General features: G+C 35.2%; 1 protein-coding gene across 4 annotated transcripts in view; it reads right to left on the reverse strand.

Moving 5' to 3' along the window:
• LOC136027659 (aladin-like) overlaps nt 1-22,586 on the reverse strand; it is a 53,793-nt gene that overhangs the window by 4,859 nt on the left and 26,348 nt on the right. For all 4 annotated transcript variants that reach the window (XM_065705094.1, XM_065705098.1, XM_065705096.1 and 1 more), the window contains 5 exons: nt 21,855-22,017; nt 20,501-20,670; nt 15,682-15,924; nt 12,238-12,366; nt 4,758-4,842 (listed from right to left, as the gene is read on the reverse strand). In XM_065705094.1, coding sequence (XP_065561166.1) covers nt 4,758-4,842; nt 12,238-12,366; nt 15,682-15,924; nt 20,501-20,670; nt 21,855-22,017 — 790 coding nt within the window. The remainder of the gene's footprint in view (nt 1-4,757; nt 4,843-12,237; nt 12,367-15,681; nt 15,925-20,500; nt 20,671-21,854; nt 22,018-22,586) is intronic.

A 22,586-nucleotide genomic window follows, 5' to 3' on the forward strand; every position in this document is an offset into this window, starting at 1 on the left:
TTGTTTCAAAGGAAAATACTTGAGTGTCATCTATACTTAAACTCATAACAAGCATCTAGATCAGGTGTTAACGTGGTTAAAGGTGTTAATGGTTACTAAGGATCGAAAGGTGGAACTAAGGGACTAAGATAGAACTATGGACCTAAGGGTTAGAAAAAAGAATGAAGAACGAAGACTGAAGTTTAATATTTATGAAAACTAAACCTAATATTTTTTTTTTCTGTGGGAGGGGGAGGAGGGTGTGTACTTGAATAAACTCTATTCAATACACTCAAGTTACATACTAAGGTTACACTGAGGTGGCAATCGGTTGAACTGGAGACGAAACGGGGTTTCGCACATCACACTCAGATCATGACATGTAACATGTAATGTTAACATGACACGTAATGGAAACACACACACTGCCCTGGAAATTTGAAGACTGAGAGACATCCTCTCTCTGAGCATAAATCATGGCGTCGGTGTTTGGGATAGGCATGGCGGTTTTTTTGGTCGACTTTATGCAAAAGAGAAGCCATTATCAATACAGAAGCATATTGTCTAACCCTCAGAAAGCTCCGCAGAGCGATAAAAAAAAAAAAAAAAAAAAAAAAAAAAAAAAAAAAAAAAAAAAAAAAAAAAAAAAAAAAAACTTGGCATAGCGACAAAGGAACTTGTCCTTCTTCATGACAATGCTAGACCTCACACTGCTTTTTAGACCCTTAATTTTTTGGACAGTTTTGGCTGGGAAGTTCTAGATCACCCACAATACAGTCCTAAACTTGCACCCGAGCGATCACCATCCGTTTCTCCACTCCAAGCAACACCTTAGAGGCAAACGTTACAATGATGATGATGACGCAAAAATGGAAGTAAATTCCTGGTTAGCAGAACAGGCGGCAAGTGTTTACACAGAGGTTACTTTAAAATTAGTTTAGAGATGAGACAAGTGTTGACAACTTTGACATTACTTGACAACTATGCTATTAAATAGAGTAAAGTATGTACCTTTTGAAAATAGATTTATATTTTTTAAACAGTCATTTGTTGTGCACTTATGATCAAACGAACCTTAATTAAAAAGCACGCCTGGTATATATATATATATATATATATATATATATATATATATATATATATATATATATATATATATATATATATATATATATATAACATTCTAATTTAATTCTTCAATTCTTATTTTTGTAAAAGAAAGAGTGTGAGGCAATAAATAGGAATCTCATTAGTAAGATTTATATAAAATTTATTTTAGTTAGTTAAATTTTATTAGTTATTTTAGTTAGAACACATAAAAATTTTCCATACATAAGATCTGTCAGGATTCAGTCAAACATAAATCAGAAAATTTTGGTCAAGTCCTTATTTTGAAAGTCAGACACAATTCACAGTCCAGGCGTAGACATTCAAACCAGGACATGTTACTCAACGTTACAATGAAAACACGGAATAAGGCCAGTTTTAGGCAACTATTTTTCTATTTTTTTCAGTGCGCAGGTGTGCTCATAAATCACTAAAAGCTTTATTATTTTTAACATTCCAATGTCTTCATCCAATAAACCTAGGCTAATTTTATGATAAAATGTTCTGCTCAGGCACGTACGCAGGAATTTATTTTGGGGCGGGGCCAAAACCTTCGAAACAGCAGATATAAAGTAGCACTTTTTTTATAGTAACTAAATAAATGCAAAAAGCACGTATATCAGAAAATACAGATTAACTTTAATCAGTAGTATTGTAGCGGATGGGGGAAGGAGACTGAGGCCTCAAAAGTACGTTTTAGACTCAGGTTATGTTCATAGCGATTTAGAACCAGTGATTAATCTATTATATCCCACTGAAAGGGAAATTTTAGGGTTAATAGTGCAATATGGGTGCTGTGGGGGTAGTTCTTCTATTGCAAAAACATCGATTTTAATGAAAAATGATAGTTTCCAAAATTGATCCATTAAAAGCTGTACTTTATCCTGAAAACCCCATGATATCAAGGATAATTCTATTTTGCTGTAGAAAGCAAACTCTTTTTACAAAACAAAATAACAGTACAATCGCTAGTTACTTCAAAGAGGGTAAAAAGTTAGACAGAAAATGGGTTAATAAATGGGCAGTGACTTGATCAGATAATTGCATGCTGTAAAATCCCAAAAAAAAAGCTTCATACATGTATCTATATTTTTAAAAAATGTCCTACTTTTGCCAGAAATCCCAAGAAACCATGGGGAAATAAACATTTCGAAAAATTTCGGGGGGGCGGGCGGGCCCGAAGGCCCCCACCCCTGCGTACGTGCCAGGTTCTGCTAAACATCATCTAATTCCATTCCGAAAATAGTAACAAAAAGGAAAAACCCATATTGAATTCCAAGTAAACTTGCAAATTCTAAAGGTTAGCAAAAGCGCGTTTCTTCTAAAGACGTCAAAATCTACTTGAAAACCCTAATTTCTGAAATACATATAAGCCTCAATTTATAATATACTGTAATATAATATAAGCCATAAGTTATTTTATTAGATAAGCCTTTATTTAACTATTAATTTAGATTAATTTATTTAATTATTTTAATAAAAAAAATAAATAAATAAAAACAAATAAATAAGAGAAAAAAAAATAACTAAAATCTATTTAGTTATGCCTTAATCAAACAGTTCGTGGTAACGAACTGTAGCAAAGAGCGACCCGGCTCAATAGTAACCAAAACTCTAAAAAATTGAATTTTGATACCAATAGGTAAATCAAAAGAATCGCATTTTAATGCTGATTTTAAATATATAGTTTTCATCAAGTTTAATCTTACCCATCAAAAGTTACGAGCCTGAGAAAATTTGCCTTATTTTAGAAAATAGGGAGGAAACACCCCCTAAAAGTCATAGAATCTTAACGAAAATCACACCATCAGATTCAGCGTATCAGAGAACCTTGTTGTAGAAGTTTTAAGCTCCTATCTACAAAAATGTGGAATTTTGTATTTTTTGCCAAAGGCAGATCACGGATGCGTGTTTATTTATTTTTTTTTCTCCAGGGGTGATCGTATCAACCCAGTGGTCCTAGAATGATGCGAGAGGGCTCGTTCTAACGGAAATGAAAAGTTCTAGTGCCCTTTTAAGTGACGAAAAAATTGGAGGGCACCTAGGCCCCCTCCCGCGCTAATTATTTTTCCCAAAGTCGACGGATCAGAATTCTGAGACAGCCATTTTATTCAGCGTAGTCGAAAAACCTTATAACTATGTCTTTGGGGACCACTTAATCCCCCACAGTCCCCGTGGGAGGAGCTACAAGTTACAAACTTTGACCAGTGCTTACATATAGTAATGGTTATTGGGAAGTGTACAGACGTTTTCAGGGCAATTTTTTGGTTGGGGGGAGGGGTTGAGAAGAGGGGGATATGTTGGGAGAACTTTCCATCGAGGAATTTGTCATGGGGGAAGAAAATTTCCATGAAGGGAGCGCAGGATTTTCTAGCATTATTAAAAAAAAACAATGAAAAAATAAATATGAAAAAGTTTTTTCAACTGGAAGTAAGGAGCAGCATTAAAACTTAAAACGAACAGAAATTATTACGTATATGAGGGGCTCACCTCCTCCTAATACTCCGCTCTTTACGCTAAAGTGTTTTTAGTAATTTCAACTATTTATTCAACGGCTTTGGTGATTCAGGGGTCATTCTTAATGAATTGGGACAAAATTTAAGCTTTAATGTAAAGAGCGAGGTACTGACGAGAGGGTGAACCCCCTCATATATGTAATAAAAACATAAGAATACAAAAGTTAGTTACGTGAGCTAATTTATAAGTTACGTATATCTTTTACTAATAAAAATATTCATAAAAAATAAAAAGTTCTTGTTGCCTTTTTAAGTAACCAAAAAATCGGAGGGCAACTAGGCTTCCTCCCCCACTCCTTTTTTTCTCAAAATCATTCGATCAAAACTATGAGAAAGCCATTTAGCAAAAAAAAAAGAAGAAATATGCTAATTTCGTTTTAATTATTCCTCTGCGGAGAGCCAAAATCAAAACATGCATTGATTCAAAAACGGTCAGAAATTAAATAAAAAAAATAAGTTTTTTTTAACTGAAAGTACGAAAGTAACTGAAAGTTTACGCTAAAGTTTTTTACTGTTTTAAAAAGTAGAGCTGAGAGAAAGAGTCAAACTTTAGCGTAAAGAGTCAAAACATGCATTGATTCAAAAACGGTCAAAAATTAAATAAAAAAAATGAGTTTTTTTTAACCGAAAGTACGAAAGTAACTGAAAGTTTACGCTAAAGTTTTTTACTGTTTTAAAAAGTAGAGTTGAGAGATAGAGTCAAACTTTAGCGTAAAGAGCGGGACGTTGATGAGGAAGCAGTCCCTTTCATATACGAAGTAATTTCTGTTCGTTTTAAGTTTTAATGTCGCTCCTTACTTTCAGTTAAAAAAACTTGTTTTTTTATTTAATTTATAATATAAGCCTTAATTTCTGAAATACAATATATCTCTGCAATTTGTTACTACCATTATTTATTTTTAATTTTTTGTCAGTCGATAGAACTCACTTATTATGAGGAGGTGAGCAGTAAATCTAGGCTTTAGAGATAAAATGATTGAGTGCAACTTAACGAAAAAACGTTTAGATGTATCTTAACACATCTTAATGCATCTTAGTATGAACAAAAAATAAGACACAGATTAAGTGGGTGCAAGTAAAGGTTTCGTTAAATCCGTCAGAGATTCTAAACAGATTTCGTTTGCGTTTAAAAAGGGAAAAATAAAACGGACTTACGACACTTAAAAGGCTTCCATTCTCGAAACTAGGCTGAAATGATACGGCTACCGGGTAGCAGTCATCACTTCCACATATCAAACCCCTAAAAAGATGAGAAAAAAGAACTATTGCAATGCTGCTTCAAAGGAATTACCAGTGGAATAAAATAGGAGAAAAACAAAAGTATGTTCAAGGATGAAATTTTCCCTGAAAGACAGAGCACCTCCAAGCATTTAATCATTATTTTTATTCCATTAACGAAACTTCTGTCTCACCTTCAACATCATCAAAATTTTATCACTCAATGCAGTAGCGTTTAGTTAGTTAAGAGTGATGCGTATGCCATGAATTTTTTTTTTGGCCCCCTTGTACAGAACGGTCATATAAACTTTGGAAGGGTATTATTCAGAATTAAAGGGTCTAGTGAACTTCGTAGAATCAAAGGTGACCGGGGAACTATTATCTTCTTTCTTGTGTCTTTTTCTGTACCAGACACAGGCAACCCCAAGTAAGCATGGCATCGGACCAAAAATTTCTAGACAAGCATTTCAATAAAAATAGTCGAAGCGCCAAAAAATTACCGTTTGGAGGGGGGTATGATCCATTTAGCCCAAAAAGCGAGGGTCCCAAATTATGCAAACGACCTATTATTCACTAATACACTTTAGTAGTCAGAGTGGGTATGTTGCACCTTGCTAAAACCAGGAATATGTAAGTACTTTAAATCTGTATAATTTGAACATAAATTGATCTCCCGAAACTCCGCCAGAAAACCCTTTGCTCCAATTTCTTTAGCAGAAAGGTAGGAATATTGCATGTCGTTTGAACCAAATCACAACAGATTTTTCAAGATTTGGGGGACAAAAAGGTGGCCCATGGTAACTTGGTGCGATAACAAACTCGGTGCAAAACACCCAAGGCTCTGTTTTGTTCCAAAAATGGGTGAGCGAAGTCATGGTTCCGTTCAGAAATTAGTTAAACCACAAATCGGTGTGAAAACAACGTCAGTTTTGACTTGATGTAACAGTGAGTTAAGTCACAATTCAGTGTAAAAACGGTTAAGTCCAAGAACGGTTAAGAACGCGTTAAGTTTACTAGACACCATGTCACTTCAAGGTCACTTCAAGTATTGAAAAACTTGCTTGGTAAACAAAACTTGGATAATAATGCTTCCCGACGTTTCCTTATCAACCGGAAATGATTACGTAATACCAGATACTTGGCAGACCCGATGTCTCCAATAGTACATTGGAACGTTTTTCCCCACTGTCGATTTTTTAGCAGGAAAAAAGCAGGTGGAGCCTTGTTTAAACACTATTTTATATATATAAACATGTTTTGATAAGGGTGACACATTAAAAAGATTACACTTAAAGTATTGTAAAAGGATGCTAAGTTTAAGCAAGAGATTTAATAGCTTAGTTATTAAAGGTGATTTGGGAATTTTGTCGTTAAGAAGTCGGAGGCTATCGAAAATGGTGAAATATTGGGAAAGAGGAATAAGTATGGGAAAGCAGAGGTTAGAGAGGGAAGCAATGGCAGAGTGTATATTAGACGGAAGAAGATGTTTGTGGGTGGGATAGATTAAGGCAATTGAGTATTGATGTGGAACTATCGGGTGAATGGAATAGAGGAAATGGTAGGGGTAACAGTGACATCGTTTCGGGGGGAGGCAAGGGGGTATTTGTATCCCCCCCCAATAGTTTGGAGAAAAATTATTACATAGCCCAATCCCCTTTGACTCTACGGATGGAGACCCCTCTTGAATGGATGAATGGGATTATTCTTGGGTGGAAAAATTGCTGCACGGTTTATTCGTGCAACCCAACGTGAGAGTGTTAAGTGGTGACTTTGTTTTTGCTTGTTTATATTAGCGTTTGTGAATGGTTTTCTGTGCTTTAATCGTTTTGATTAAAAGTTTAAACTGAATACTTTGATTGCATTTGTATTTTTTTAATTGTATCTCTACGTTTTTGTGGACATGGCCCAGCGGGGTTTTTCGTGTGAAATATACTATATACTATACTATACTATAGTGATTCTGAATCTTTATTATTGGAAGCGTAAAGAAGGAGAGTTGCTCCTTAAATACCCTCCCCCTCTTTCACCATCAGCTTTTTGGCAAAAAAGTGGGCATGATGCATGTTGTTAGAACTAAAATCACGGATGGGTTTTCGAACTGTATTACTGAAGGTATATAATGGCCTGTGGCCAATCTAACCCCTCCAGCCCTTCCATTACCGACTTTTTAGTCGTTAATTTTGTTTAAACGAGAATCAGGCAAATATTTGCATTCTGTGATATTGAAAAGCCAGAGTGAGTCCACTCAAACCCGCTTGGAGGCTCGAGCTTCATTTGCACTTTACTGGGGACACAAAATATTCATCAATGCTTAGACACTAGTTTATACATCTTACATGTAAGAACATATAGGAACCATCATACAGAATACAGAAAAAAATTACAACAATACAGGAACAAACAAGTTAATTTAATAATCAAGGAAATCAATAATACAGTGTATTAATCGTAAGTAACAGTGTATTTACGTTAGTATTAGAAAGTGGATGATTTGCAGGGAATGCACCACATATAAAAAGGTCTCATATTTCCTTTTGGGTGATATTTAAATTTATTTATAAATATTAGAAAGTGGATAATTTGCAAGGATTTGACGATTTGACGAGGCTTAAAAACCACGTATGAAAAAAAATATTGACTCGATTCCACCTAACCTGTTATAAATCAACTTCTTGCAGCACCAAGCCACCCCAGTTAAAAAAAAAATAACTTTAGATCCAGTTCAAAGCGGATTCGCTGACTAGGCTGTAAGTTCATTGGGGGGCAGAATTCCTCAATAACAGCCTGTAAAGCTGCTTGCGGTTTCGAAGCTAGTCACGAGGCCACGCCTTTTGGATATCTCTGCCGGAAATAAAAACGGAGAAAACACAAATAGGTGTCGTACAGTACTTTCCCAGGCTAACCTTGCCAGATGTCGTTTACGTTCATTTTATCGGCAAACCCTATTCCAAAATTCACCTGAAACACTAAAACGTAGCATGCGAAATAATTCACCCATATGCAATTTGACATATTAAAATTCTGCAAACGACACACAACGGTCGTAATACTCACAGCAAAGACCACTGAACCTTATTAAGATACAAAAAAAAATCCAAATGATCTTGAAAAGGAGTACTAAAAGTAAAACTACAAACAAAAACAAGAGATTAACAAAATGGTCGCAATATTTACATGACGGCATGACGAAACACGATAGCCGTAATTCACAGAAAAGACTACTGAACCTTATTGAGATACAAAAAAAAAATACAAATGATATTGAAAAGGAGTACTAAAAAGTAAAATTACAAACAAAAAGGAGAGATTAACAAAATGGTCGCAATATTTACATGACGGCATGACGACACACGATAGCCGTAATTCACAGAAAAGACCACTGAACCTTATTAAGATACAAAAAATACAAATGATATTGAAAAGGAGTTCTAAGGAGTAAAACTAAAAACAAAAACAAGAGATTAACAAAATGGTCGCAATATTTACATGACGGCATGACTACACACGATAGCCGTAATTCACAGAAAAGACCACTGAACCTTATTAAGATACAAAAAAAAAAACAAATGATATTGAAAAGGAGTACTAAAAAGTAAAATTACAAACAAAAAGGAGAGAATAACAAAATGGTCGCAATATTTACATGACGGCATGATGACACAAGATAGCCGTAATTCACAGAAAAGACTACTGAACCTTATTAAGATACAAAAAAAATACAAATGATATTGAAAAGGAGTACTAAAAAGTAAAACTACAAACAAAAACAAGATATTAACAAAACGGCCGTAATATTTACATGACGGCATGACGACACACGATAGCCGTAATTCACAGAAAATACCACTGAGCCTTATTAAGATACAAAAAAAAATACAAATGATATTGAAAAGGAGTACTAAAAAGTAAAATTACAAACAAAAGGAGAGACTCACAAAACGGCCGTAATGTTTACATGACGGTATAACGACACACGGCATGACGACACACGATAGCCGTAATTCACAGAAAAGACTACTGAACCTTATTAAGATAAAAAAAAATACAAATGATATTGAAAAGGAGTACTAAAAAGTAAAATTACAAACAAAAAGGAGAGACTCACAAAACGGCCGTAATGTTTACATGACGGCATGACGACACACGATAGCCGTAATTCACAGAAAAGACCACTGAACCTTATTAAGATACAAAAAAAAATACAAATGATATTGAAAAGGAGCACTAAAAAGTAAAACTACAAACAAAAATAAGAGATTAACAAAATGGCCGTAATATTTACATGACGGCATGACGACACACGATAGCCTTAATACACAGAAAAGACCACTGAACCTTATTAAGATACAAAAAAATACAAATGATATTGAAAAAGAGTACTAAAAAGTAAAACTACAAAAAAAAAAAAAAGATTGACACAATGGCCGTAATATTTACATGACGGCATGACGACACACGATAGCCGTAATCCACAGAAAAGACCACTGAACCTTATTAAGATACAAAAAAATACAAATAATATTGAAAAGGAGTTCTAAAAAGTAAAACTAAAAACAACAACAAGAGATTAACACGATGGATGTAATATTTACATGACGGCATGACGACACACGATAGCCGTAATTCACAGAAAATACCACTGAACCTTATTAAGATACAAAAAAAAATACAAATGATATTGAAAAGGAGTACTAAAAAGTAAAACTACAAACAAAAACAAGAGATTTAACACAATGGCCGTAATATTTACATAACGGCATGACGACACACGATAGCCGTAATCCACAGAAAATACCACTGAACCTTATTAAGATACAAAAAAATACAAGTGATATTGAAAAGGAGTTCTAAACAGTAAAACTACAAACAAAAACAAGATGTTAACAAAACGGCCGTAATATTTACATGACGGCATGACGACACACGATAGCCGTAATTCACAGAAAATACCACTGAACCTTATTAAGATACAAAAAAAATACAAATGATATTGAAAAGGAGTACTAAAAAGTAAAATTACAAATAAAAACAAGAGACTTAACACAATGGCCGTAATATTTACATAACGGCATGACGACACACGATAGCCGTAATTCACAGAAAATACCACTGAACATTATTAAGATACAAAAAAAAAATACAAATGATATTGAAAAGGAGTACTAAAAAGTAAAACTACAAACAAAAACAAGATATTAACAAAACGGCCGTAATATTTACATGACGGCATGACGACACACGATAACCGTAATTCACAGAAAATACCACTGAGCCTTATTAAGATACAAAAAAAAAAATACAAATGATATTGAAAAGGAGTACTAAAAAGTAAAACTACAAACAAAAACAAGAGATTTAACACAATAGCCGTAATATTTACATGACGGCATGACGACACACGATAGCCGTAATTCACAGAAAAGACCACTGAACCTTATTAAGATACAAAAAAATACAAATGATATTGAAAAGGAGTACTAAAAACTAAACCTACAAAAAAAAAACAAGAGATTTAACACAATAGCCGTAATATTTACATGACGGCATGACGACACACGATAGCCGTAATTCACAGAAAATACCACTGAACCTTATTAAGATACAAAAAAATACAAATGATATTGAAAAGGAGTACTAAAAAGTAAAACTACAAACAAAAACAAGAGATTTAACACAATAGCCGTAATATTTACATGACGGCATGACGACACACGATAGCCGTAATTCACAGAAAAGACCACTGAACCTTATTAAGATACAAAAAAAAAATACAAATGATATTGAAAAGGAGTTCTAAAAAGTAAAACAAAAACAACAACAAGAGATTAACAAGATGGATGTAATATTTACATGACGGCATGACGACACACAATAGCCGTAATCCACAGAAAATACCACTGAACCTTATTAAGATACAAAAAAATACAAGTGATATTGAAAAGGAGTTCTAAACAGTAAAACTACAAACAAAAACAAGATGTTAACAAAACGGCCGTAATATTTACATGACGGCATGACGACACACGATAGCCGTAATTCACAGAAAATACCACTGAACCTTATTAAGATACAAAAAAAAATACAAATGATATTGAAAAGGAGTACTAAAAAGTAAAACTACAAACAAAAAAAAAGAGATTTAACACAATGGCCGTAATATTTACATAACGGCATGACGACACACGATAGCCGTAATTCACAGAAAATACCACTGAACATTATTAAGATACAAAAAAAAAATACAAATGATATTGAAAAGGAGTACTAGAAAGTAAAACTACAAACAAAAACAAGATATTAACAAAACGGCCGTAATATTTACATGACGGCATGACGACACACGATAGCCGTAATTCACAGAAAATACCACTGAGCCTTATTAAGATACAAAAAAAAAAATACAAATGATATTGAAAAGGAGTACTAAAAAGTAAAACTACAAACAAAAACAAGAGATTTAACACAATAGCCGTAATATTTACATGACGGCATGACGACACACGATAGCCGTAATTCACAGAAAAGACCACTGAACCTTATTAAGATACAAAAAAAAAAATACAAATGATATTGAGAAGGAGTTCTAAAAAGTAAAACCAAAAACAACAACAAGAGATTAACAAGATGGATGTAATATTTACATGACGGCATGACGACACACAATAGCCGTAATTCACAGAAAATACCACTGAACCTTATTAAGATACAAAAAAAAATACAAATGATATTGAAAAGGAGTACTAAAAAGTAAAACTACAAACAAAAACAAGAGATTTAACACAATGGCCGTAATATTTACATGACGGCATGACGACACACGATAGCCGTAATTCACAGAAAATACCACTGAACATTATTAAGATACAAAAAAAAAAATACAAATGATACTGAAAAGGAGTACTAAAAAGTAAAACTAAAAACAACAACAAGAGATTAACAAGATGGATGTAATATTTACATGACGGCATGACGACACACGATAGCCGTAATTCACAGAAAATACCACTGAACCTTATTAAGATACAAAAAAAAAATACAAATGATATTGAAAAGGAGTACTAAAAAGTAAAACTGTAAACAAAACAGAAGAGAATAACACGACGGCCGTAATACTCACACGACGGCATGATGACATACGACGGCCGCAATATTCACAAAAAAGACAACTAAGCCATATTACGATACAACAAAGTTCCAAATGATCGTGAATTACTGAAAAGTAATACTGTAAATACAAACAAAACACTAACACGAAGGTCATACGGCCGAAATATTCACAAGAAGGCACAACGGCGAAAGACAACCGTAATATTCACCAAAACAGACCAATGAAACTCATTAATATCCAAAAAATTCAAACGATTTTTAGAAAGGAATTCAAAAAAGTAAAACTATAAACAAAAAACACGAGACTTACAGTGGCTCCAGAAGAAGGACTGGCTTAGTTTTGACTTTATAAATGGCTACACATTTCGTTTCTTTGAAAAGAACGGCCAAACGGTCACCGTTGCGACTCCACACAATCGACTGAACTAGGCCGCCAACTCTGAAAAAAAAAATAGCAACAAGGGATGAAATCCAATGAAAACCGAAACCGTTTTACAACGGAGTATAACTTATTTGCTAACAGGAAAAAACTAGCGTAAGCAAGTGATAACGGGTTCAAATAAAAATAACTTATCCCAGATAATGCGCTCCCTGGCACTTTCAAGAAGTGGAAGACAAAAAGGGAACTATGTATTGTATGTGGGACCATTTTGAGGGTGACCGTTCTTAAGATGTTTCACAATTAGCAGTAAATATATCATGGCAAAAGTTCAGTTCATTCTGAGCACATCTGGTATAAACAAGTTTGATTTGCTAAGTTTTTTCCATTTCCACGCGATTTTATTTCAGTATTTCTCGAGAAAATGTACGATTAGGCCATTACTATAATATAATGGCCTAAAAATGAACTCCCCTTAAAACCTTGTGTATAATGATTATATATAAAGTTTCTCTTGGGAGGCCCTTTCAAATATCACTCTAAGAACAATTTTCTTTTAGATTCCCATTTTGATTCAAAACAAAATGTTTTTTTTTCAATTTACTTGTTAAAATGTCTCCACTATTCCATTTCCGTGAGTGTTTATTTCGTTTTTTTTCGAGAAAATTTGTAATGAAAAATCCAGCTGAATATATTCAACCCAATCTTGTATATTTGGTTTAATATTTATCTGACTGCATTGTCATTGGCGCACAGCCCCGATTCCTGAATATAATCGAACTAATCACGTATTTGTTTTAATAGTTATGTGACTGCATTGTCATAGGCACACAGTCCCAATCCCAAAAAGGAGAGGGGAGAACACAGAAAGTCCATTTTTAGGCCACTATATATAAGTTTTTTTCTGGGAGGCCATTCCACATATCATTCCAAGATCAATTTTCTTTTAGTTACCAATCACAATTCAGATAAACTTTTGCATTTCTTTTTTTCTATAAAATGTCTCCACTATTCCATTTATTAAATCACAAGTGAGTGAAAAGTTCTTGGTGAGCACACCAACTCTTTAAATCACTGATTGACAGAAACAAACGGCCCAAAGAATGGCCAGATATGCAAGACTTTTCGCATTTTCTAATTTATTTTAAAAACAAAAACCTGAGACTATTGCTGGCAGCTTTAAACCGTGTTCACGGATGTTTTAGGATTCTTCTACAATTTCTTAAAACTAATTTTTAATGTATTTATTTTTTTAGTGTCTTCAAATTTGTCCCCCCCCCCCATCTTGTTTAGAAATAGATCCCTGCCTACTTGTTCCAAAACAAAGCCATGGCAAGAAAAGATTTTGCTAAACGTCATTCTCCTCGGAACTATTTCTCCAAGTTATCCAACTGAAAGGGGGAAATTGTCACCTTTTGTTAAATTTTATAATTACCATATTAAGCCTTGGTACCTTGGTACTTGGAGGACATGAAGTGAAGCCCGCCTCTGATTCCCTTAATCATGCCACTATGTTGGTACAGGCTCCAAAAAGGGGGGTTAATCCTGGAATCATTAGACAACTAAGAAATATGTATTTAATTTTAAAATTCATTTAAAACTTCAGGCGAATGCCATCAGTAAAGGTGTAGATTAACACTTCCCAAACATGTCATGCACAACTGCTTCCCTAGCTTCTCTAAAACTATGGTATCATTCTTTACCTTGTCTTTTAGGATGGACGTCATAAATAAAAGCATATCATAATCAATCTACATAGTTGCTACATAGTCTACATGGCACAAAATAACAGCGAAACGTTTAGTAATAGCAACCATTTTGAAATGTATAACTATTAATACTACTTTTAACAACCTATCCTAACAGCAAACGCTCCTCCTCCACTTTAATTTGTTCCAAGATTGACTCTTTACTTCCTCTCATGAAGTTCGCTACAAAAATATATCCAGGCTTACCAGGGGCGTAGCTCCAGAATTTTTATTGGAGGGGGGACGGACAAGAGGTGTCCACATCTAGAGAGTCAAGGGGCATGAGCTATATAATAATTTGTATATCCAAATTATTGGGGGGATGGGCAAATGCCCCTTTAGACCCCACCCTCCAACGACGCCACTGAGGCTTAAATTCCTGCATAAAGTACTTACTGAAAAAAAACTGAACGACTCTGGTATAACAGCGATCTATTAGAGAAGAAAATTTTAGGAACAACAGCCCATTTATGATGACATATTTCAACGTATGTGGGCAAAAGTACCTTGAAAAGTAAATTTTCATTTATATGATGCATATTTACTAATCAATTTTATCTGTGATAAATTTATTTTTATATATTAACTGTTTGTTTTCCCCGGATCATTTGCAATTTTACCGCAAAGAAAATATGTTTCTTACATTGTAGCTTTCCACGAAAAGTAGTACATAGGAATGTAAGGTCACAGAAAAAAAAGAGATCTCGCTTTAAACAGAGACATCAGATCCAATAATCCAATATATGATAACTTAATACAAAGAGAATCAAGTAATATCCTTTCTCATTTTAAACCAAGATTATATGAGCGTACTAATTAAAATCAGATCAAAAGACAAACTAAATTTATTCTTGCCCGATCTAATAATTACAATTATACTATAACATATTATAATAAGTATATATAAAATAATCATAATATAATTATAATAGATTAATACTTGCCCAATATAAATTTGTTACCTACTAAGAGCAAAAACAATTATGTGGAGTACAAAAATAGAAGACAGTATTAAATACTATAAGTAAGAAAATAAATCAGGCAACTTCAGGAAGGAAAAAAAAATGCAAAAGGTGGCTATAAACAGAAACAAAATTAAAGGTGCTTATATATAAAACATCAGTAAGACCATTTATTTGAGATGGCATCTCAGCAAGGTCACTAATTTACTATTACGGTACCATCGCGGCCAACAAAGCAAAAATTTACAATATCGAAAATAGGGTAGGGTAGCTCGTATAGCTAGTACAGCTATATATATAGTATAGCTAGTAGGGTAGGGTAAAATAGGCTCGTAGGGTAGGCTACAACAATGTTTCTTCCGGAAAGAAGCATGCTAAGAATAATCTTTTATATATTCTGGCTTGTTTTTTGGTTTGTTTATTTCAGTGTTTGTTCTGATTTGTTGATGTTCATTATAAATAGTTAATCTTGTTTTGCTTGTTTTGGTTTAAGCACTGAGGACGGCTTGGTGGAGGTCCTTGCCGAAACATCTGCTTTTGTATTTTCCTTCCACTGGTTGAAAATCACCCTCGTCTTATTGGTTATTTTTTAATCATATTTTTTCGATGTTTTCTCGTTTCTTGTAAAAAGTTATGACAGCAGAAAAGCAGAAAAAACCAAGTACCTAAATTCATCACCAGACTGGCCTTGTAGAGCTGCTTCCGCAGTATCAGCTATAACAAGAGGATTTGTTGCAAAGTTCCTAAAACTTCCTTCAATTTTCCCGAAGCTCAGTCCGAACAATCTTGGATTTTCACTGTCGGCAAATATCATATGCTGATTACATGGACTCCACGCTATTGATTGAACTCTACCGGCTTCTGCACAAAACTTGGCACTTTTTAGAATCGGTTCAAATTCGAATATCCTGAAAAGGATAAAAAATAGAACTATCTATTCATTTTAAAGACACGGACAGATCCACCTTAACAACTTGGGCTGACCAATCACAACTTTTTAGAATCGGTTCAAATTCGAATATCCTGAAAAGTAGAAAAAATAAAATATCGATTTATTTTTAAGACATGGACAGATCCACCTTAACGACTTGGACTGACCAATCAAAAGATTAGACAAATTTACCTTTTCTTTCTTTTTTGGGCAGGGAAGGAGATAAAAACTGGTGAATTATCCCCTCCCCTTAAGTCTAAGTTGTCAAAGGCTAAGAACTGAAACAGTAAATAGTAGTGAAACAGGAAATATAATTAAATTACTTTTTCGATCTATATTCAACAGCCGCCATCAGCAAAACACATATTAATATGAAACAAAGCATACAATAACATACGTGGCCATCAAAACAAAATCCTGGTTGAACTTCCTTGAAGTGATTTTAGTTTTAATGGTCACGTACTATATTGCAGATCATGTTTTATAATTATCTACGCTTTGCTGGCAACGGCTCTTAGATATAACGCCAAAACATTCATCCAGGAACAACCTTTCCCTCTTACAATAATTCCTCATTATTTTACCTTGCGTGTATTATGGTGGTCTTTGTCGATACTTAGACAACAGTAAAACAAGCAATCGAATAAAAAAAAAAATACCAAAAGACTGATAGTTTCAATTTCCAATCAAATGAAAGAACCTTCAAATTTTACACCACCACCCCTTCCATAAAAAAAACTTATATGCCCTCCAAGCATAAATTAAGACCCTTATCCTCGGGCTCAGGGGAGGGGGGTCCACCCCTGTATTGTTGTATAATCTTTGGACACCTGGGCCTGTTATAATCGCAATTCTTTATACAGAAATGGATTAAACAAGAGAAACGTAACAGCTATGACAAATGGAGCATTGAGCAACGAAGAAATGGCAATCCGTTTCTATCCATCCCAAGAGCCAAAATAGCAAACACTAAAAAAAAAATATCTAAAGAGCATAGAATACAGAAATGGATTAAACAAGAGAAACGCAACAGCTATGACAAATGGAACACTGAGCAACGAAGAAATGGTAACGCGTTTCTATCCATCCGAACATCCAAAATAGAAAACAATAGAATAAAAAAATATCTAAAGAGCATAGAATATAGACATGGATTAAACAAGAGCAACACAGCAGCTATGACAAATGGAACACTGAGCAACAGAGAAATGGTAACCCGTTTCTTACATCCAAAATAGTAAACAATAGAATAAAAAATATCTAAAGAGCATAGAATACAGAAATGGATTAAACAAGAGCAACGCAGCAGCTATGACAAATGGAAGACTGAGCAACGAAGAAATGGTAGTCCGTTTCTTCCATCCCAAGAACCAAAACAGTAAACATTAGAATAACAAGAGCTAAGAGCTCATATGGCACTTGTGACGAGGCCGGGCGAGCCAAGAGCTCATATGGTATGAGATCTAGCAAAATCCTAAGAATCAATAGATTGATTTAAAAGGAAAATCGGAGGCTTAATGCCGGTCGGGATTTAAAATAAGAGCTCTGAGTCACGAGGTCCTTCTAAATACCGAAATTCATTAAGATCCGATCACTCACTCGTAAGTTATAGATACCTCATTTTTCTACTTTTTCCTCTCCCTTCAGCCCCCCAGATGGTCTAACCGGGAAAAACGAATTTATCAAGTCAATTTGTGCAGCTCACAGACACGCCTACCAATTTCTGTCGTCCTAGTACGTCCAGAAGCACCAAACTAGCCAAAGCACTGAACCCCACCCCCAAACTCCCCCAAAGAGAGTGGATGCAGTACAGTTACGTCAATCACGTATCTACGACACTTGCTTATTCTTCCCACCAGGTTTCATCCCGATTTCTCTACTCTAAGCGTTTTCCAAGATTTTCGGTTTCCACCTTCAAATCCCCCCAATATCAACAGATCTGGTCGGGATTTGAAATAAGAGCTCTGAGAATTGAGTTCCTTCTAAATATCAAATTTCATTAAGATCCGGTCACCCGTTCTTAAGTTAAAAATTCCTCAATTTTTTAATTTTTCCAAATCAACACCTCCCAGCTCCTCCAATGTGAACAGGTCCGTTCCAAGTATGTCAATCACGTATCTATAACTTGTGCTTATTCTTCCCATCAAGTTTCATCCCGATCTCTCCACTCTAAGCGTTTTCCAAGATTTCTGTTTCCCCCCTCCAGCCCCCCATGTCCCCGGATCCGATTCGAATCGAAAATGGAGCATCTGAGTCATATGATCCTTTTATATATCAAGTTTCATTAAGATCCGATCGCCCATTCGTAAGATAAAGATACCTCAATTTTCATGTTTTCCAAGAATTCCAGTTTCCCCCTACAACTCCCCCCAATGCCACCGGATCTGTTCGGGATTTAAAATAAGAGCTCTAAAGCACAAGATCCTTCTAAATATCAAATTTCATTAAGATCTGATCACCCGTTCGTAAGTTACAAATACCTCATTTTTTCTAATTTTTCCGAATTACTCCCCCCAACTCCACCAAAGAGGGTGGATCCAGTCCGATTATGTCAGTCACGTATCTTGGACATGTTTTTATTCCTCCCACCAAGTTTCATCCTAATCTCTCCGCTTTAAGTGTTTTCCAAGATTTCTGGTCCCCTCCCCCAATGACACTGGATCCGGTCGGGATTTAAAATGAGAGATCTTATTTACGAGGTCCTTCTAAATATGAAATTTCATTAAGATACGATCACTCCTTCGTAAGTTAAAAATATCTCATTTTTTCTAATTACGTATCTTTGAGCTTGTTTTTGATCTCCCCACCAAGTTTCATCCTGATCTCTCCGCTTTAAGTGTTTTCCAAGATTTCCGGTTCCCCCCAACTCCCCCCACCCCTGAATGACTCTGGATCCGGTCGGTAACTAAAGTAAGAGATCTGAGCTACGAGGTTTTCCTAATATGAAATTTCATTAAGATCCGATCAATCCTTTGTAAGTTAAAAATATCTCATTCTTTCTAACTTTCCAGAATTAACCCTCCCCCCAGCTCCCCCAAACAGAGCAGATCCGTTCCTGTTATGTCAATCACGTATCTAGGACTTCTGCTTATTTTTCTACCAAGTTTCATCCCGATCCCTCCACTCTAAGCGTTTTCCATGATTTTAGGTTCCCCCCTCCAACTCCCCCCAATGTCACCGGATCTGATCGGGATTTCAAATAAGATCTTTGAGACACGATATCCTTCTAAATATCAAATTTCATTGAGATCCGATCACCTGTCCGTAAGTTAAAAATACCTCATTTTTTCTAATTTTTCCGATTTACTCCCCCCAACTCCACCAAAGAGGGTGGATCCAGTCCGATTATGTCAGTCACGTATCTTGGACATGTTTTTATTCCTCCCACCAAGTTTCATCCTAATCTCTCCGCTTTAAGTGTTTTCCAAGATTTCTGGTCCCCTCCCCCAATGACGCTGGATCCGGTCGGGATTTAAAATGAGAGATCTTATTTACGAGGTCCTTCTAAATATGAAATTTCATTAAGATACGATCACTCCTTCGTAAGTTAAAAATAACTCATTTTTTCTAATTACGTATCTTTGAGCTTGTTTTTGTTCTCCCCACCAAGTTTCATCCTGATCTCTCCGCTTTAAGTGTTTTCCAAGATTTCCGGTTCCCCCCAACTCCCCCACCCCTGAATGACTCTGGATCCGGTCGGGAACTAAAGTAAGAGATCTGAGCTACGAGGTTTTCCTAATATGAAATTTCATTAAGATCCGATCACTCCTTCGTAAGTTAAAAATACCTCATTCTTTCTAACTTTTCAGAATTAACCCTCCCCCAGCTCCCCCAAACAGAGCAGATCCGTTCCTGTTATGTCAATCACGTATCTAGGACTTCTGCTTATTTTTCTACCAAGTTTCATCCCGATCCCTCCACTCTAAGCGTTTTCCATGATTTTAGGTTCCCCCCTCCAACTCCCCCCAATGTCACCGGATCTGATCGGGATTTAAAATAAGAGCTCTGAGACACGATATCCTTCCAAGTATCAAATTTCATTAAGATCCCTCACCCGTTCTTAAGTTAAAAATACTTCATTTTTTTTCTATTTTTTCCTAATTAACCGGCAGCAGAGCAACGCAACAGCTATGACAAATGGAACACTGAGCAACGAAGAAATGGTAACGCGTTTCTATCCATCCCAACATCCAAAATAGTAAACAATAGAATAAAAAATATCTAAAGAGCATAGAATACAGAAATGGATTAAACAAGAGCAAAGCAGCAGCTATGACAAATGGAACACTGAGCAACGAAGAAATGTAACCCGTTTCTTCCATCCAAAATGGTAAACAATAGAATAAAAAACTATCTAAAGAGCATAGAATATAGACATGGATTAAACAAGAGCAAAGCAGCAGCTATGACAAATGGAACACTGAGCAACGAAGAAATGGTAACCAGTTTCTATCCATCCCAAGAGCCAAAACAGAAAACATTAGAATAAAAAAAATCTAAAGAACATAGAATAAAAAAATCCCAAATGACACGGAAACACAGAAATAAATTACCTAAATGGTAACAAAGGAGACGTGGAAACCAGTTTCTGTCCATCCCAAGACCAGTGAAGCTGAGTAATACCCCCACTTCCAGCGGCTGGGACCGAAAATTCTTTCTCCGATTGAGTATCCCAAACTGCCAACGTTGAATCTGTGCAAGTTCCAAATGCAAGTTGATCAGTCTAAAGGAGAAAGTTACATGTACGAAATTGAAATAGAAGCACCTAATTTAATATATTTCAATTTAAAGGAAAATTTTTACACCAATGTTTTACTGAAATTATGTTATGTTTACCAAATCTACGTCCACAAACTACCAAAATTACCAAAATAAATAAATACCAACAAATTAACCGTTAGGTATTACCAAAAATTATGTTTTGTTTTGCAATCCAGCTCGCGTCATTTATGTTTTACTGAAATTATGATATGTTTACGACAAATTACGTCCATAAATTACCAAAAAAAAACAATTAACAAAACTTACCGGCCATGTTTTACCAAAAATTATGTTTTTGGCAATGCAGCTAGGGGTCAAGCGAAAAACAGGCTTCCCCAAATAGGGTGGAATGAGGATGTAAGAAAGGATGTAAAAGACATTGCGATTTAATCAACGGAAGAAAAGAGTGAAGACCTAAATGGTTCGACTTCATATTTGGCCTCCATTATTCATACTTGCTTGAACTCTACCCTTTTTTCATTATAGCCTTATATATTATAGGTGATCATTATAGGTGAGATTTCAAATATTTTTTCCATGTTGTATTTATACTTTTCCATTCTAAATTTCTTTATTTCCTTTTGCTAAAAGCAAAATTTTCTATTTTGGGCTAAAATTTCATATTTCTAAAATTCCAAATTTTAGACCTTTAAGACGTTTTATTCCTTGTTGTATTTTTACATTTTCCCCATCTTTAATAGATTTGTTCCTTTTGCATGTCTAGTTTAGGACCGTCTATCCCCCCCCCCACCCTTGCATACTTCCCTTGCCATCGTTATGTGTGACATGTTTTAAACATCAGAATCGATTGTTCAATTTTAGTTGGGAAAACGAAAAATTTTGATATACTAATGATACAGAGTCGCTAATCATAGCACCAAAAACTATCCAAGACCCAAGTTTCTCAAACTTCCAATGCAAGATCTCCAAAAAAAAGGCACACTAACGTCACTCACTGCAATTTGATCGCATCGCAATTTTGTTTTCCAGAAATCTCTGAGACACTTGTTTTTCATCGTTTCCTCTTTCTTCTTGTTCACGCCAAAAGGCCAGACTCGTCAATTGAATCTTTGATATGAGGACTGACTTATATATAAATAACTTTTATATTGACTAATTTATATGCGTAGAAAATTGACGGCTTACCTTTGGATTCCAAGATAGACTAACAATTGGGCCGGTGGATGCCGGATGGTTGATGACAGTGAGAAAACTTGATGACGGCTTCGCGGCAACAGTATTTGGATCCAGACGCCACAACAGAACACAGCCCTGACAGCCAATAGCAACGTCGCAACTCGAATTATACCTTAAAAAAGCATGGTTTGTTACTAAAGCCGTAGGCTTATTCGTGGGGGAAGGGGCTACCCAGTTTGACCCCCCCCCCCTTGTAATTTTTGTCTGACTCGTAAAAAATTACCAATCTTTTATATTCCCCCCCAGCAAAAATAAGCATCTCCAAAAGAAAGTCTTGGATACGGCCCTACATATGGAGTTAACCCGGTCGAGTACTTCTCACGGCTTAGCTTCTTATTTTAGGGTTATTACTGAGGCTTTAGTGACGCAAAAAAATTCAATAACTATTAAAAAGACATTTAAACCACGTAAAAATACAGACATAGGCACATAAAGGCAGAACTAGAAAGGCAGTGGGTTGACGTTTGTCAGAGGATATCTCAAGGGGATTTTTAAAGCCCCAACAATGGTAATGATAAAGAGGTCCAAGTTTACTGGTTGAAAATACACCATTGACGAAGAAGGACAATACATTGATGGCAAGAAGAATTTAAAACCCAGACTTTTGTCTTCAACTCTGCGACAAACAACCAACAATGCCAAAATTTGAATTGCGGCAAGCACGGCCAATACTTTACAAAA

This window comes from Artemia franciscana, chromosome 5, assembly GCF_032884065.1.
Source record: "Artemia franciscana chromosome 5, ASM3288406v1, whole genome shotgun sequence".
Taxonomy (NCBI): Eukaryota; Metazoa; Arthropoda; class Branchiopoda; order Anostraca; family Artemiidae; genus Artemia; species Artemia franciscana.